This window comes from Erythranthe guttata, chromosome 13 (assembly GCF_056151865.1).
Source record: "Erythranthe guttata isolate IM_541 chromosome 13, IM_541, whole genome shotgun sequence".
Classification (NCBI taxonomy): domain Eukaryota; kingdom Viridiplantae; phylum Streptophyta; class Magnoliopsida; order Lamiales; family Phrymaceae; genus Erythranthe; species Erythranthe guttata.
This window is the reverse complement of record NC_142545.1, coordinates 14,691,015-14,707,875: the sequence shown is the minus strand read 5'-3', so window position 1 is coordinate 14,707,875 and position 16,861 is coordinate 14,691,015. Positions and strand designations below refer to the sequence as shown.

The 16,861-nt window shown below is 37.2% G+C and overlaps 3 protein-coding genes and 1 long non-coding RNA gene across 10 annotated transcripts; 3 read left to right on the top strand and 1 right to left on the bottom strand.

Moving 5' to 3' along the window:
* The first annotated feature begins 656 nt into the window (after positions 1-656).
* Positions 657-4,809, top strand: LOC105969022 (uncharacterized). 6 transcript variants are annotated; one of them, XM_088811705.1, is made up of 8 exons: positions 657-876; positions 1,696-2,628; positions 2,934-3,122; positions 3,235-3,326; positions 3,502-3,561; positions 3,637-3,706; positions 3,819-4,022; positions 4,254-4,809. In XM_088811705.1, exons 2-8 carry the CDS (start codon positions 1,918-1,920, stop codon positions 4,641-4,643), a joined length of 1,716 nt encoding a protein of 571 aa, XP_088667831.1. In that variant the 5' UTR covers positions 657-876; positions 1,696-1,917; the 3' UTR covers positions 4,644-4,809. The 6 variants fall into 6 exon arrangements, with proteins under 6 accessions (XP_088667831.1, XP_012849198.2, XP_088667832.1 ...); XM_012993744.2 differs by having other exon boundaries at positions 714-876; positions 1,703-2,628; XM_088811706.1 differs by having other exon boundaries at positions 776-1,016.
* A 279-nt stretch (positions 4,810-5,088) lies between these two features.
* LOC105969119 (uncharacterized) lies at positions 5,089-5,858 on the top strand. The gene is made up of 3 exons (XR_001173779.2): positions 5,089-5,306; positions 5,405-5,540; positions 5,649-5,858. It is a non-coding gene; the product is annotated as an uncharacterized LOC105969119 (long non-coding RNA).
* Positions 5,859-5,917: 59 nt separating this feature from the next.
* LOC105969118 (S-adenosyl-L-methionine-dependent methyltransferases superfamily protein) lies at positions 5,918-8,377 on the bottom strand. The gene is made up of 2 exons (XM_012993857.2): positions 6,969-8,377; positions 5,918-6,302 (listed from the first exon to the last, which is right to left on the bottom strand). The coding sequence occupies exon 1, from the start codon at positions 8,111-8,113 to the stop codon at positions 6,983-6,985; it is 1,131 nt and encodes a 376-aa protein (XP_012849311.1). The 5' UTR covers positions 8,114-8,377; the 3' UTR covers positions 5,918-6,302; positions 6,969-6,982.
* A 1,033-nt stretch (positions 8,378-9,410) lies between these two features.
* MEE22 (maternal effect embryo arrest 22) lies at positions 9,411-16,339 on the top strand. 2 transcript variants are annotated; one of them, XM_012993420.2, is made up of 9 exons: positions 9,411-9,759; positions 9,879-10,014; positions 10,230-11,575; positions 12,540-13,487; positions 13,590-13,855; positions 14,295-14,425; positions 14,529-15,214; positions 15,456-15,568; positions 15,749-16,339. In XM_012993420.2, the coding sequence occupies exons 1-9, from the start codon at positions 9,703-9,705 to the stop codon at positions 16,059-16,061; spliced, it is 3,996 nt and encodes a 1,331-aa protein (XP_012848874.2). In that variant the 5' UTR covers positions 9,411-9,702; the 3' UTR covers positions 16,062-16,339. The 2 variants fall into 2 exon arrangements, with proteins under 2 accessions (XP_012848874.2, XP_088667828.1); XM_088811702.1 differs by having other exon boundaries at positions 12,540-13,855.
* Positions 16,340-16,861: the final 522 nt, after the last annotated feature.

The following is a 16,861-nucleotide window of genomic DNA, read 5'->3' as shown; positions in this document are numbered from 1 at the left end:
GGCTTAATTTTTTTTTTTTTTTTTTTTTTTAATTATTATTTAATTTTTTTATTAAAATCATTTTATTTTTTATTAAAAATTATTCATAGAAAAATAAAAAAAAATTATAAAATAAATAATGAACTCTAGTTATATATATTTTTTATTTTTTCTATTATTATTATTATAATATTTTATATTATTATGAATTATTTAAGTAGTATAGATTTGTTTCTATTTAAATACTAGATATATTTATTATTAAAGACTATTTACTATTTAGTTAATAATAATAATAATAATAATAATAATAATAATAATAATAATAATAATAATAATAATAATAATAATAATAATAAGAATAATATATATATATATATAATATATATATATAATATATATATATATATATATATTATATATATATATATATATATATATGTAAAAAAAAAAAAAAAAATAGAAGGCAGCTCGCGAGCCGGCTCGCGAGCTGACGAACAACTAATTTTGAGCTCGAGCTCGAGCTCGAGCTCGAAAAACCCGAACTCGAGTTCGAGCTTTTTTCGAGCCGGCTCGTCGAGTTCGCGAGCCGGCTCGGCTCGTTTACCACCCCTAGTCGTGTGAACAAAACTCAAACTACAGGGGTTAAAGTTGTATTTGCCCAATGATAAATAAATATTATTTTAACAATTTTTCTTTTTGAGTTGATAATTTTAATTATAATTTACTATTTTATCTTAAAAAAATTATAATAAGTCACTAAAAGTGATTATATGAAACTTTTGAATAATCTATGCTCTACAGTGCCACTGCCGCTGTGCTTTAGCGGTGACGACTCTCCGCAATTTCCATCTCTCCCTTTGCGAACAGAACGACGAAAAAGCTCTGATAATTACGGTAATTCTCTGAGGTTTCAATTTGTTTTTCACGATTTTCATTTTGCTAAAAAATGCGAAAAATTTGAGGAAGATGGATGACGTTTGCAAAACGAAAGGAGGAAGAGAAAATTAGGCATGCAATTTCAATCACCCACTGAGGTTGTTTCTCGAGATTCCATAATTGTTGCGTTTGGAAATTTAATTCTTCGATTTAGCTAATTTCAAGTTGATATAGCTTTATTCTGTTCATGCCTTTCGTATTATTGAAGTTATTTGAGTATATTGTGGGTGGTTACTTTAAGCATATTGATTGAAGTTTCGCATCTAGTGTTAATGGTCATTTATCTCAGATCTGGAATACTGGCTTTTGGAGAGGCGTTTGAATTTTGAAGAAAGTACTCATTTCTTTTGAAACTTTTGCATTGTTTTATGTGTTATGAAACGAAGTAAAAATGGAGGCAGATAGATTCATTAGGGCACATAAGGTAGTTCAAATAATTTGGAAGAAATTTATGATCATCGTTATATTGAAAATATGGTTTGTAGAATTTTAGGTTTTGGTTCTCGGGGTTGATGTTGTTCACCAAGTTACGTAGCACCTTAATGAAGTTTAGACTCTTAAAGGGATCAGAAGAAGTGAACGATTGGTATCGTAAGTCCCAAAATTGTCTTGGCATTTTCCATATTAAGCTTAATTATTTTCGACATTTTGATTGTTCAATTTCTTAGTTGCTGTTTTCTGATAAATGTTCCTTGTAGGAATTGGATTCATAGGAGGTAAATCTTTTGGTTCAGTTTCTAAATTCTGTATTTTTTTAACTGTTTAATTCTTTAATAGTCGGCAGGAACTTGGACTTGATGACATACGAAGCTAAGCCTCAAAAGATTTTTGCTGGAGGAACGGCCTTGATATAGATGTTCGAGAGGAACATAGCGAAGCACATTCATGCAATTTGACAAACATGTTTATGCCAAATGCTTCCCTCATCTTTTTTTCCCCTGAAGTGTCACCATCAGTCGGAATCATTTTGCATCCTGTGAAAGTTGCAGTTTGAACCACATGAAGGACAACATGACTGGCGTAATTGAGGAATCTTTATCTCAAAACAACAGACCAAAGAATCTTGACAACCATAGAGGTTTCTGCAACAAGGATATCATTCCAGGGAGTCAATTATGGACGGATGGACTTATTTGCGCATTTGAATTCATCCGAGTGCATAAAAAGTTAGCTGCATCAAAATCTTCTTCAAATATCCGGTCATCTCATCAAGTCGATGGTGTTAATGTAAAAAATCAAAACTCCGATGGAGGTACACATCCAACTTCTCAAAAATTAAACCGGAACACACTTCTGGAATCTGCACCCCTTATTGAATTGGAGAATCAACACGCTGCCTATTTGAACATGGATGGCCAGACCTCTCAATCAGACAACTTCCATCACATTGAAAGATGTGGAGGGAGTCATTGGGCTCCAATTGGATGGGATAGGATTTCAGAACTTGTCCGAACGGTGCAAGTTGATGAAGGATGGGCCACTCAACACTTTGAATTTATGAATGATGAGGATGACCTCACTGTTGCTGATGTAGCTGCTCCATACTGGGAAAGGCCAGCTGGGCCTACATGGTGGTGCCATCTTGCTGCAGGTCATCCTGCTGTGGAGACATGGCTCAGTTCTGCCCAGTGGTTGCATCCTGCCATCAGAATGGCTCTGCGAGATGAAAGCAGATTGATAAGCGATCGGATGAAACATCTCTTATATGAGGTAGAGTTTGTGTCTAATGTATCCAGTTTTCTTGCTTAAGCGATTGTCGAGGAAACGACTTGATGAACCTAATATATTTCCATCAATATATTGCATGCCTGTGATAAAAAAATCACTTAATTTATGATAGCTTGAGCAAAAGGGTTAAAATGGAACTCTACTGTTACAGCGTGTCAAGTTATACTTGTGTGCTATTTCTTTTTCCCTTCCCTCACTCTGCATGACGTAGAAGAAATCACGAGCTCTTAGAAAAGATATTTGCGCTTAGCGTTCTGCACCTTTTTCCATGCTTTATCTGTGTCCAGGTCCCTGTGAGGGTCGCCGGAGGTTTACTGTTTGAGCTTCTGGGACAGTCTGCTGGCGATCCTTATGTTGAAGAAGATGACATCCCTGTTGTTCTTCGTTCATGGCAAGCTCAGAACTTTCTTTTAACTGTTCTGCATGTGAAGGGATCTGCCTCAACGATCAATGTGTTGGGCATTACGGAAGTCCAGGTTTTCTATATCCTAATAGATCATTTTCAGTGGCTAACATGCTTTTTGCAAAACTAAGTTGTGGTTGGTTCTGCATATGTTTTGTTGACATCAATTACACTTCACCGTCTAGGAATTTCTTCTAGGTGGTGGTTACAATACCCCAAGGACAGTACAAGAAATCATAGCAAATTTAGCTTGCCGCCTGGCCCGTTGGGATGACAGGTGAGATATGTACAACTCAAGAAAGGAATTGTGGTAATTTAATCATATCTTGTTCATTTTGAAGCTTGAGCAATATTAAGCAAGTACCAGGTGGATCCATAATCCACTCCTAAATGATGTTTCAGTGAAAATATTTATGCAATTGGCTTTAATTCAATGTTTCAATTACTATAAGGTTATTTCGGAAATCCATTTTTGGGGCAGCAGATGAAGTGGAATTGAAGTTCGTGAACAGGTATTAAATGCATTAGTCATCTTTTGATTTTGTGATGTTCTCTTTCTCTCTTCATGTTTTCATAACTCTCAACAGGAGGAACCATGAAGACTTAAATCTTCTTGGTGTCATTCTCAACCAAGAAATCAGAAGGTTATCAAGACAGGTATGCTTCTGCTATGGAGGTTCTTTAAGTTTAAGTTTTGGAATCACTTATAAGTTATATCATGTTAAGTGCTCATTTTAATCTGGTCAATTGATTCCTTGACAAACTATAGGTTATTAGAGTAAAATGGTCTCTCCATGCGAGGGAAGAGATAGTTTTTGAACTTCTCCAGCATTTGAGGGGAAATCTAACAAAAAGTCTGCTGGAAGGAATACGAAAGAGTACTAGAGAAATGATTGAAGAGCAAGAAGCAGTTCGTGGCCGCCTATTTACCATTCAAGATGTCATGCAAAGCACAACCCGCGCATGGTTGCAGGTTACATCTAATTGTTTTCTGATGACTCTGACTCGATCATGTCAACTATCGAATATATGATTTTCTCTTCATAACAATTTACTCTGTAAATTAAACAATTCGTAAAGCTTCCCAGTGTTTTGAAGAGTGAATCACATCATTCTAAGATTGGATTTTCTGATCAACATTTGAATTTACGTATATTTTGCTGTGTTTTTCTTCATCTGATGGAAATAACAACACAATTTACAGGATAGAAGCCTTACAGTGACTCATAATTTAGCTGTGTTTGGAGGATGCGGCCTCGTTCTTTCCATTATCACTGGGCTGTTTGGAATAAACGTGGATGGAATACCTGGCTCAGAAAGCACGCCATATGCATTCGCCCTATTTGCAGGACTCCTCTTTTTCTTAGGTATAGTGCTAATTGCAGTAGGGTTGATATACCTCGGGTTGAAAAAGCCCGTGAAGGAAGAGCAAGTCGAAGTGAGGAAGTTGGAACTGAACGAGTTGGTCAAGATGTTCCAGCACGAGGCGGAAACTCATGCCCAGGTTCATAAGCACGTCGCTCGGAATAATTTGCCCCCGACAGCTGGCGATAGGTTCTCGGAAGATGCTGCAGACTATGTTCTTATTCGTTGATGTTACGGTAGTGATATAATGCAGTCTGTGCTTGATAACTTAGTTGTTTGTTTTCCGTCTATATTGCCAGATATTGTTAAATTTCACAGCGAGATTAGTAAAAATGAGACTCGGAACAGTCTATGAGATGCTACATCTGACGGAATACACCGATGATTTTGCACCATATATAAATCTACATAAATAACTACCAATTAAGCGCACACTTACATGTAGATTAATGGTCCGTCCAAAATTACACGGTGTACGACACAGGGTGTAGCATCTATGAAACCGAATTAGTACCGAAACCAGATTTCGATGCAAGAATCAAGGGATTGTACTTAAAAAACACATTCGAAGAAAATCAGTTATTTTTAGAAGTAAAATATCGATTTCGATTCTGAAAATTTTACAAATCTTATCCCGATTTAAAAAATAAGGGGGAAGAAAGAGAAAAAAAAAAGCACCGGCCCATATCAGGCCCAAATAATAGGTCAGCGATTGAAGTATTGGATTAACGCAAACCCTCGTTACATTGAACCGGATTAATCTCTCCTTGAGAATTAGAGGATTTTTTGGATTCTGAAAAAAAGAAAAAAAAAAAAAAAAAAAGAAAAAATGGCTTATGATGATGGGGAGGTGATTCAAGAAAAACCACCGTCAAACACCTGCTGCACTGCGGTAATTTTATCATTAGACTGTATTGTTGAATTAACGGGGAGTAACGGTATTTTATATGGGATGAAGTAACGGCGTTTAATTTTTTTGGATTGTTGCAGTTAAAGAAGAAGAACGCTAAGCTTTTGCACAAGATCTCAAGGCTGGAAGAAATTAAAAGCCAGTTTCGTGAATTCACAGCATTGCTAAAGAAAAAAAACCAATTCCTTCAGCGAGAAAATCAGAGTCTCAAAGAAGGTAGAATTGCTGCCGTTCGATACTGTTTCGGAATCGTCGTAATAAATAAATAATAGTATATTAAAAATGATTTTACTGATGAGAAAAAAATGATTTTGATCTCTCCAGGAGTGGAGGAACAACTGCAAGTACAGGCCGACGAGATTAAGCAGCTGAAGGAGCTTCTGAACGAGCGGCGGATTCGACGAAAGTGAATGCCGAGTTCGAACACAAGTAAATCAAGTATTTTATTTTTCGAAACAAACTATTAAAAGTTGTTTTTTTTTTATGAATCCTACGAAATAATCTATGCTTGATATTTGTTTTCAGTTGGTGCAATATTCGTTATGTGAGTCATCGCCTCGTAGCATTTTGCCAAAACAAATTTAAACAAGCTGTTGAAAACAAACACGATACTATATTTGCTTGCAATAAAGTTATATCTGGGAATCAACAACACAAGCTTCTATAACGTTTTGTTACATCGACGAATCTTGCACGGAGCCTCTCTTTCACTATCAACTTTTAAAAAATACTAGAGTTTGGTTTTGCTTGCGTTTAAATAGGTTTTCTAGATTTTCCTAAAAACCGAAACGAGAAAACTTGCTTTTTTCTACTTAGTATAACGATCCAACAACTTACCTCGTCCTGAAGATATATGATGCTGCCTCTTTTCCACGTAGAAATCGCCCAGGAAAAGTAAATACATGTTTGTTCGATTTGTTTGCGCAAATCACAGTGTGAAAGTTTTCAACCCTGCACCCATTTTACGGGGGCACATACCTGCAAAGCAAGTGAATATGATCTCATAATCAGGAAGTGGTGAAAGGAAAATTTCGGAAAAAAAGGAAGAGGTTATGCAAATTGGAGATAAAAAGTTGAGTTAAGCTGAAAACGGAGCAATCCCACGTGTGTTTGTTTCCATATGTTTTTAGGTGTTGTGTCTGTAAATAACCACGAGATCCTTGTTTGTTTCGATTCCTCACTAAACCTTCCTAGTTTGTAAATTAGAATATCAAGAACTTGTATACACGATTTCTATATTCTATATCCTCATACTAGATTCTATTAAAAAGGGGATTTCTTGCAAATCCCTTATGTCGAAGAGATGAATCGGAACTTCGCAAGTGAAACCTCATCACTGCAGATTCTAAATTTTCAAGAATCTAATCATTCGACTCATCAAAGAAATCAACACACAAGGCAAAAATCTTCAGCATGGTAACATTATTTTCGCCATTTTAGATGCATAAATTCGTCACACTCTACAAACGAACTCCTATATTTCCAACACTACCCTTAGCTCGATCCATCAAGTACTAATGCCCTATGTTCAGTTTATTACCAAATCCTAAACTCAGAACTCATGTAATAAGACAAGTGAATTATGCTCACATTACACCAAAAAAACTACCGAACACCTCGATTTTCTGATGCATCGGAAATTACCTCAATTTAGAGTCTTATTTAGTCAACGGCTTCTGCAAAAGGGCGGTCAAATAAACCTCGCCATTCTTCACCCCACTCGAATCAGTCTTATTCGCCACAGCCCATTTCACCTTCTTGTACCCAAGCTTCCCAATCAAGGGAGTAAACACTTTTTCAAGATCCATTTTTTTACTGAAAAAATGGTCCAACAGCAAGTAACCGCCACCTCTCAGCACTCTATCGACATCAAACAGCAAGAACTCCATCGCAACAACCGGTATCCACCTGTTAACCGCGTGCCCGCACCGCACGAGATCCACCACCCCGTCGAACACAGGCAGCCTCTGCTGCAGCGGGGCGTGGAGGGGCACCAATCCCCTGATCGCCACCGCTTCGTTATACGGCGCACCGAGATTCATCGTGGTGGTGACAACGGTCACATTGTGCAGCTTCATATGCGCCGCGAAAGTGCCGGTCCCACCTCCGATGTCGAGAGCAAGCCTGATTACGCTCTTGGCCTGTTTAGCCAGCTGCATAAGCTGCGAAATCGGGAGATCCAGATCCGATTTGTAGGTTAAAAATCGGGTCTTTTCGATTCTCATGTCGAATCCCATTTCGGGTTTCAAACCGGCGAAGCAGGAGAAAGTCTTGCAGCTGAAATGGGTTAGCAGAGCGGTTTTTTCGGGGAGGGGTGAAAAAGGGTCGGTGGGTAGTGAGGTGGGGGTGGTGGAGGGGGTTCTTGAAAAGCAGCGGCGACGGGGGAGGGGGTGGCAGCCCCTGAGGATGAGATCTTCAGCTAAGGGGGAGTCGTTGGGGCAGAGGGAGAAGGGGGTGTAGTTCATGTACTTGTGGAGGAGGAGTGGGTTGTCTTTGCAGGATGAGGCTATGGGGGAGATGTGGGTGTAGATGAGGAGATCGGAGGGGGGAGTGGTGGCGGCGGCGGCGGAGGAGGAGGAGGAGGGTGGGGTGTTGGTGGATGATTGGAGGGAGGTGAGGTGGGTGATGGTGGCGCGTATGGTGGAGAGCTGGTGGATGAGGTGGTCGGGGATGGGAGGAGGGGAGGAGGGTTTGGATTGGATGGTGGTGGAGAGGTGGTAGAGAGAGAGAATGTTGGTGGCCACCATGGCCATCAGGAGGAGAAGGTTTAGTCCCATGGTGAAACCCATTCTTGATTTTCTTGATCTAAATTCTTTCTGCTGCTGCTGCTGCTGTTATTAATTAAGGAGGAGAGTGGTAGTGTAGTTTGATGGTAGTGAAGTACAACTATGAAATAATGAATGATGTGAACATAATTATTGTGATGTCTGAATCTTTAGTGTTAAATGTTAATAATTATAATAATAATTAATACTATAATTAATAATATAGTATTATTGTATAGGGTGTCTGTAAGGTTGACTGCTGAGAGTGGTACATGTTCTTGTTTTCTGGAATCTAGATTTACAAGTTGCTGTAGTTAAATAAAAATAAAAATAAAAATAAAATATGTTTTATTTTTTTGGTACTTTGTAAATGGTCAATTTCTTTTTCTGTTCAGGGTGAGTTAATTGAAGAGGTTGTTTAGACTTTAGAGTTGAGAAAGTTGAATTAAATTGAAAGGGATTAAGTACTGTCCAATTTATTTCTACATTTGTGTATTTATTATTAATTATGAAAGATGTTTTTTTTTTTGATGAATAAGAGAATTATGAAAGATGTTTGCTTTCCATCTTTTAATCACTTTTATAGTGATTTTTATCTATATTTACTAATGATCATTTAATATCTAAATTAAAACCAATTAGTATTTTTTCTTTTATTGATTTTCAGGGGAAACTAAAAAATAAAATCAAATGCGAACCAAAGAATAAAAATATTCAATTTGTGCATTTTCTTTTTTGGGTCAATTACCGACACCGTTGAGGTAATGTCGAATTACGAAAAAAAAATTCCTTCATGTTTGACCAATTACAACCACCCATCAACTATGAATCTTCTTATATATCCAATATCGTGTCAAATTCAAGATAATCTTCTACATTTCGTGGAATGTTCACTAGTTTGTACTCGTTTTGTACAAAAATACGGTATCGATGCACCACAATTTGATAGTTACAAGCCAAAAGAGACACATCTTATAATCATCTTGTTTCAAAATATGGAGCTCGAATGAGATAAAACGCGTATAAACTGGAGAATATCTCACCATAATCTAAAATATTCCACTAAATTTGACACCACAAGGATGGTCATGTAAGAAAATTCTTAGTTGATGGGGTTAGTTGTAATAACTCAAATATGAGGGATTTTGTTCGTAATTTAACCTTACATCAAGGGTTTTTTTTAATAATTTTCCCCTTTTTCTTTTAGGCCGGTATTCGGTAGACATTGATTTTGATTGGGCCGATCCATACAAACTTAGGCCAGAAAAGGGCCCAATATAATTTGCTAACCGACTTATTTTCCCTCCAGCTCATAAATCGCGTTTTGATTTGGTAAGTCGTTAAAAGCATCTTGTATGTAGAAAGCGCTATTGGAATTTTGAAAATTCCTCGCTTCATTTCTAGGGTTCTCGTTCATTGGGGGTTTGGAAGCCAAGGGTTTTAAATTATATTCGAACTGGCAAAACAAAATCGTTTCTAGTTCTTTGCCAAGTGTGTAGGTTACATCTATCATTCCTCCGATGTTTAATCATCATGTACTCGGACGATTTTCACCGCATTGACTGTTTTTGTTTCAAAGATTCAGAAATCGAGGGTTTTGTTGATTCTGAAAAATGGCGGAGGATGTGGAGGCGGTTCAAGAAAAGCCCCCAAACACCTGCTGCGCTGCGGTAACTTTATCTCGGAGCTGTTCTTTTTTTTTTTTAATTAATATAGTTGTGTAATGCGATGGTTTTTAGTTTTTTTTTATGGGATTTAAGTAACGGTGTTACTTTGTGATTTCTTGCAGCTGAAGAAGCAGCACTCTAAGCTTTTGGAGAAGCATTCAAAGGTTGTAGAAATAAGAAACCAGTTGCGCGATGCTGTGCGATTGGTCAATAAAAATTACGATGTCAGCGAGAAAGAAAATGAGGGTCTCAGAAAAGGTAGATGGTGGCATTTTATTGCATTTGTTTCTGATATCTTTGATTTATAATAAGTTTTATGGATAATGATGTTAGAAATAGATTATTGAAGTGTAATGCTAGAGTGTCGCGGAAAAAAGAAAAATCATAACGATAATAATAATCGAAGGAACAGGCATGTTGATTTCTTATTTAATGTTATTACTGATGAAAAAAAAATGTTTTTTTCCCTCCAGCATTGGAGGAACTCAAAGTGCAGGCCAATGTATGGAAGGATGAGAAGCAAAGAGAATGTGGTCGCTGTGCGGATCTTGAGGACGAGGTATCTGCCCTAAATGACGAGGTTCGGTTGTTGAAGCAAAATGGCAACACTGCTTCTCAAGCAGCAGATAACCAAATACAAGAACATCTGAATGCAGCACAGAAAGAGATTAAGCAGCTGAAGGAGCTCCTTGGTAAAGAGAGGGGACAAACAGCTTTGGAGAAAAAGAATGCTGAGTTGCAGAAGAAGAGAGCTGATGAGGCTTTGAAGAAGGTAGAGATGGAGAAAAAGAACGCTGAGTTGGAGAAGAAGAAAGCCGATGAGGCTTTAAAGAAGCTAGAGATGGAAAAAAAGAATGCTGAGTTGGAGAAGAAGAAAGCCGATGAGGCTTTAAAGAAGGTAGAGATGGTAAAAAAGCATGCTGAGCTGGAGAAGAAAAAAGCCAATGAGGGTTTGAAGAAGGTCGAGATGGAGAAAAAGAATGTCAGTGAAGCACAAAAAGTTGCTAATGTTGAAAGAAAAAAGGCAGAGGAGAAGTGGGAAAAATTAAAATTGGAATTTGATTCGTTAAAGTCAAATTTGGCTTCGGATAAATCGAAATGTGAAGATGCGGAAAAGAAACTGGAGGTCGAGAAACAGAAAGTCAGTAGAGAAAGAAAAAGGGCAGATCTGGCTGTGACCAAATTTGAAGAGCAGCGGAGACTTGCAGAAACAAATTTGAGTAAGGCCATGATAGAGAAGGAACGAGCTGATGATCTGAGTCGAAAGTTGGAAGAGGCTAGGAATAGGATGAAAAAATTAGAAGGGTCGCATGAGAGTTCATGCAATGAAAAACTGGAAAAGATGCTCTTTGAGAAAGAGGCTGATATTATTAGGGAGAGAAAACGTGCAGATTCAAAGAAAAAGAAAGCAAAAGAACAGAAGAAAGTTGCAGAAGCACACCAAAAAGCAGCCGCAGAACAGAAACATCGAGCTGATCAAATATCTAGAGAGTTGGAAAGTTACAAGCTGAGGTTAGAAGAATTACAGAAGAAGCAGGAATTTGTTTCATACAGAACATATGCCGACAATGCATCCCTAAGCAATAATGATGTTATTTCTGAAATTGGTACAGTTAAACTACTAAAGAAACAATTGAAGCTAGAAAAGATGGTTGTGAAGCATGCCCAGAAAGCATCAAAGGTGGAGGCTGTTCGTAACAAAATGCTACATCAGGAAATATTTAACCTAAAACAGGAGTGTCTTTCATTCCAACAGCGTCTAGATATGCTAGATAAGAGTTTCTTGCACGACAGTGAAGGTATACATAAGTTGGGAAAGGTTAGTTTCCTCTTCCTTTTTGATCTGCCTGAATGAGAAAATGTTGCTTATATGGTTATGTTTAGAAAGTTTTCATGCAATAGCTTCTGTATCTTATTTTATTTCTTATGCTCTTGTGCTGCCAGTTGTTTTATGTCTGGAATAGCCAAGGTGGCTGGTTGCGGTAGTTCTACCATGCATTTACAGATCCCGTTTCTGCATAATAACTATTCTTTTAAAGTTATAATTATCTTTCAAACTAATTATCTTTCAAACTGTTATTGATGTTTCCTTGTTTCTTCTGGCTAGCACCATACATAAATGCAAAGCAGTTGTCTTAGATGATTAACAATTTTTTCGGCCTATGGCATAAATTTTGTAGGTTGTAAGCTTGCAAAGACTCGAAACTTGATTGTTATGTATTTCGGAGACTTCAGTTGTATTAGAAAGTGTTGCATGAGTTACATGTCGATCAAGTAAAATAACGGTGCAGATGATAATATGGCAACTAAGCTGCCCTGGTAGAATTCAGTTACAGGGGAGGCGTGACATCTGAACATATTGGTCTTGAGAGTTCCCCATATTTAGTATGTATACCAAGAATAGAGCTAAGGAAATACAAGAATGATAATGTGAAATAATGGTGTGGCGAACCTGCAGAGATAGATAATTTTGGTTTCTTCCTGTTCAGTTGTTTAAGCATATCACTTGAAGTAGAACCTCTATCGACTGAAATCATAGGCTTTTCCTATTTTCAGTCTGTTAAACTTCCGTAAGTAATTTAAGAATTGCAGATATCATTTTAAGTGTCTTATTAATAAGGATCCTTTAGTCTTTCATAATTCAGAGAAACATGTGTGTGATCCACGGTTATAGATGATATATATAGATCGACAGATAGATGTAAATATAGTTTTTTGTTCATTATTGGACACTCGATCTTATATAAATTGATAATTATTGACTGGATAACGTTTCTTGGCAGATTGACAGTCGGATCTCCACAAGAGAAACTTTATTCTCAGATGGATATAACAGTCAAGTTATATCAGGTATCCATTCTAGACTGGGTCCTCCATACAGAGGTTCCAGCCAAAACATGTTACAGAATTCTGCAATATATTCCAGTTCAGCATCTTTTTCTGATCGACCCTTGGCGGGATCACAGGAAAGAGGTACTTTCTCTATCACAACATCAGCTGAGCTTGGGGAAGATGTATCAAACCTCGAACCAACTATACCAAGGTTGTCTGACAAGATGAAGACAAGGAGAAATGAGCATGATGCTGTAGCTAAAGCTGATAACAACAAGAGAAGTCCGATTAAAATCAATTCTGATGAAAGGAGAGTTGGCTACAGTGGGAGGAAAAGGATTCTTGATGCAGTTGAGTCCATTGAAAATCTGTATTCGAAGGGTGAGAAGTTACATCAAAGAGTATCAGAGGAACTTTCCGTGCTGAATAGTTTATTCAGTAGCCAAGAGGATGAACCTGTGAATCAGAATCTGAAAGATACTTCTTGCAGAAAGCTTGCTAGACCTTCCAAGAAGAGAAAGACATCCTCAGAGCAAATAATAACTGGTCATTATTTGCAAGATTCGCAGGAGCCAAAAAGCATTCTTGATCCAAAAATTGATCACTCTGATGCCTGTATGCGTGCTTCTCCTTCAAGATACGATGCACGGAAATCTGATTGGTGTTTTAAGGATGGTAAAACTCATTTATTTGGAAGCAACCAGTGCATTCCTCAGGATTTTGACTATATGAAGTTGCTAGATCTTGATAATGCTGATGATGAGAGCGCATTTCGTAGAGCTATTGATATGCCTCTGTCTCCGTTGCTGCCGGAGTTTGAATTTCATTGGGATAAGACACTTGAAGTAGATAATCATGCGATGCTGGTAGACCAAAGTTTCCAAGAAGAATTGCCGAATGTAAGTGATAATCTGGCTTCAGTATCTAGATTTCTTATTATTAATATGGAAAAGTATCCCACTAATTTAGTATTTAATTACCATGTTTCTTCAATATTGCAGACTAAGGAGAAGTTGGGAACGTCAGATGTGTCTGATTCTGGAAACAGGGAAAGCAATGTACCATGTCGAAGAGGAATTGTTTCTACACATGGTGTTTTTGTGAAGTATCTCGTTATACCTTCAGATAACAGAGACAATTCTAGCATTTTGAGGATCCTTCAGACAGTTGATAGTTGCACGCCACTATGTTTCTTCCTTCATCCAGCAGAAATATTCCTTCCAAATATTCTACACACTCTTCTGAAAGCTGAAGATCTTTCAATGAAGTAAGTTATTAGATAACAGTTCTTACTGCTTTTCTTATTTAAACATATATTTGTAATATCTGGCACTGTTATTCTTTTGTGTCATTGGAAAAGTAATCTGGACATTACCTTATGTGTCGGCTCCTATGTCGTGTGCTTTTTACACTCTCTATAGGAATATTGCACTTTGTAGAAATACATTTTATTCACCCAAGATTTTGGCCCCTTTAATTATTGGATATTCTTATATTTGCACTCACACATTCTCTTTTTAAGAAAAATTGTTAAACGTGCATGCAAATGGAACTACTGATGTTCTACATGACTACGTCTCAGTTCTTCTAGTTCATGCATGGCACTTTGTCAAGTTGAATGGTGCAGTATTTTGTGCAGTCATGTGTTCAGAATTCCATAAAGAAAAAAACTAATCGTATTTTTCTTTTTGTGGACTGTTCTGTAGGGAGAAGGTCTCCGTGTTTCTCTCTCTAATATTGCACGGAATTTCTGAGTTTGGAATGAAAAACTTGGCAAGTGTGTCAAGTGATAATTTTACCCATTCTCTGGATGCAGTGACTCTGCACATTCGCTCAGGTACGTAAATAATATTGTCTTCTTAAACTTCATCAGCTGTTATCGGCTCTATTTTTGTTCTATATGTTCATTAAGCAACCTTTTTTTTCTTCTTTTTGTGCAGCACTCTCTGATCCATATTTGAGGAAAATATTTATGGAGTCGTGTGAATTTGTCGAACTATTCGCTGTCATTGAAGATTTTTTTCTGCAGAAAAAGCTATTGGTCCGCGGTGATGTATATGCCGAGAGAGAAGCCCCTCTTGGTTCCAAAATAAACCTTGTTCTAAATGGTGATTCCATTACACTATCTGAAGTGTTGGCTTCGCCTGACCTATTGGTTGCTGGAGGAAGTCTTTTAGCTTCGTTATGTTCTGCGGTTGACCATATTGGTTTTGTTTGTGAGATATCGTGCAACATTATCTCGATCCAGAAACTCGATCCTGCAGTAATGTTAGCTGTTCTCCATGTTTTTGCCCACATATGTGGCCCTAAGTATTTTGCTCTTGAGCAGTATTCCTTAGCAATGACTGTAGTAAAGTCTGTGGTTATGTTTCTTGAGAAGCAGACTTTGCCGATCGATTCAACATCTTTTTCTCCATTGTCCAAAATTCGGTTGTGTAGCAGTAGCACCATTTGTCCGTTCTTAGAGGGTGCGGTTTCTGTGGAGGATGTCGCATTGCTTCTGCTAGAGAACCTCCATAAGTGCGAACAATCTCATGGGGAGAGAGCTGAAGAAGGTTCATATGATGAGAACTTTTGCGACTCGATCGATATTCTTTCGTTGGTTGAGATTCTTGCTTCATTCATGGTATGGCTTTCACTCTTATTAACTACGAAAATGTTTTTTCTGTTCCCAGTTTTTACGGTTTCTTGGCTTTGTTGAAATGACGTGTGAATGAAGTATAACGATCGATGAGTTAGATATCCATGATGAAATAGACCATTTAGATGTCCCAATGCACGACCAGTTCTTAGCTATCTATGTATGTGCTTAAGAGATTTTCTATTTCTCATTACCATTTTTTTTCTTTTGATCTTCTTACATGCAGGGATGGGGTTGGACATTTGACCACATGATAGGGCAAATTTGTGAATATTTGGAATCACATCTTATGGAGGGTTTCTCGGCAGCTATTTTCGTACTTCTTGGTCAACTTGGGAGGTAAATTTCCCCCACAATCATCCTCGTGCATATAAAAATGAAATGATAATGAATTCTTGGTGATATATTATTTATGATATCATTGCATTTAGATCCCAAGATCATAAAGCTCTATCCGAAAAAAGGAAAAGAAATTTAGGATAAATTATACTAATACATAGTTGTTGTTTGTGATTGCAGGCTCGGTGTTGGGGCTAGTGGATATGAGGATCCTGGAGTTACGAATCTAAGAGGACGCTTATCTACATTTGTATTGGAGACCACGTTTTCGAAACTGAACTTCTCCGTTCAATTTGCAATCATAACTTGTTTGCTTGGCCTCACTGCTATCAAATTTGAAGACATTATTGAAGGTAAAGTTGAAACTGCTTCCGTAACAAGTCAATCAATTCCTGCTAGTTTGGTAAGGGAGTGGTTTTCTCACTTGGGTCGTGAGCAACAATCGCAATTACTGCTTCATCAGGTAGCAAATGATTGCAGTTTTTCCGATTAGATCGATGCGCTCCCTAGTTCAACTTGAGCCAAAAAAAAAAAAAAAAAAAAAGAAAATTTTTGTAGAGCATTTTTGGGGACATGTAGGACTAATTTAAAACAATTGAGGCCACTGCAACTAAGTGCTAGGCTTTCTTTTCTGTAAATGTTTCTCTCTTTTTAAAGCTGAATGAGAGGCGTTTGGCTTCGTCGTTTAAAATGATTTTTGCTCGATAAGACATTTTGTTCAACGGGGTAAAACTGTGTTTCGGTGAAGGTTACTCGATTTTTGGCTTGAAATTGATCAGTTCTTGGCAGATAATCAAGATTAGTCAACTGTTATTTGGTATGTTTTATTTACTTTTTTTATTGGTCACTCAATTTATTCAGTATGTGTGCATATCATATGACGTAGCTGAATGTCTCTATCTGCCATAATTGACTCGACCATGCACATTATTTATTAATTAATTAAAACAAAATTGGCCTCATTTATTATTGTGTGCCAGTTGCAAGTTGCTGTAGTGTTACTGAAATTGAAATTGACGGCAAGAGCCCAAAGTAGAAAACATTAAATAAGATTTTTGTAGTATTATATTTGGATTCGTTCGTAGGTATATTTTAGTATACTTTTTTCTTAAATGAATAAAATATTATGCATTTGATCATTTAAAAAAAACATATTAAAGTTTGAATTAATTTTTTAGTCAATTTAATAATATATGTGACACATGAATACAAAGATTTTGCTTGACTTGGGTCCCTTTCGAGGTGTCCTACTGAGTAATAAAATAACTTTTTTGCCTATTTTTATATTTTCAT

Bases quoted from the DNA above. Each gene is read 5' to 3' on its own strand.
- LOC105969022 (XM_088811705.1), top strand. From the start codon at position 1,918: ATGAAGGACAACATGACTGGCGTAATTGAGGAATCTTTATCTCAAAAC. The intron at 2,629-2,933 runs GTAGAGTTTGTG...ATCTGTGTCCAG, and splicing joins TGAAACATCTCTTATATGAG to GTCCCTGTGAGGGTCGCCGG. The intron at 4,023-4,253 runs GTTACATCTAAT...CACAATTTACAG, and splicing joins CAACCCGCGCATGGTTGCAG to GATAGAAGCCTTACAGTGAC.
- LOC105969118 (XM_012993857.2), bottom strand. From the start codon at position 8,113: ATGGGTTTCACCATGGGACTAAACCTTCTCCTCCTGATGGCCATGGTG.
- MEE22 (XM_088811702.1), top strand. From the start codon at position 9,703: ATGGCGGAGGATGTGGAGGCGGTTCAAGAAAAGCCCCCAAACACCTGC. The intron at 11,576-12,539 runs GTTAGTTTCCTC...GTTTCTTGGCAG, and splicing joins GTATACATAAGTTGGGAAAG to ATTGACAGTCGGATCTCCAC. The intron at 14,426-14,528 runs GTACGTAAATAA...CTTTTTGTGCAG, and splicing joins GACTCTGCACATTCGCTCAG to CACTCTCTGATCCATATTTG.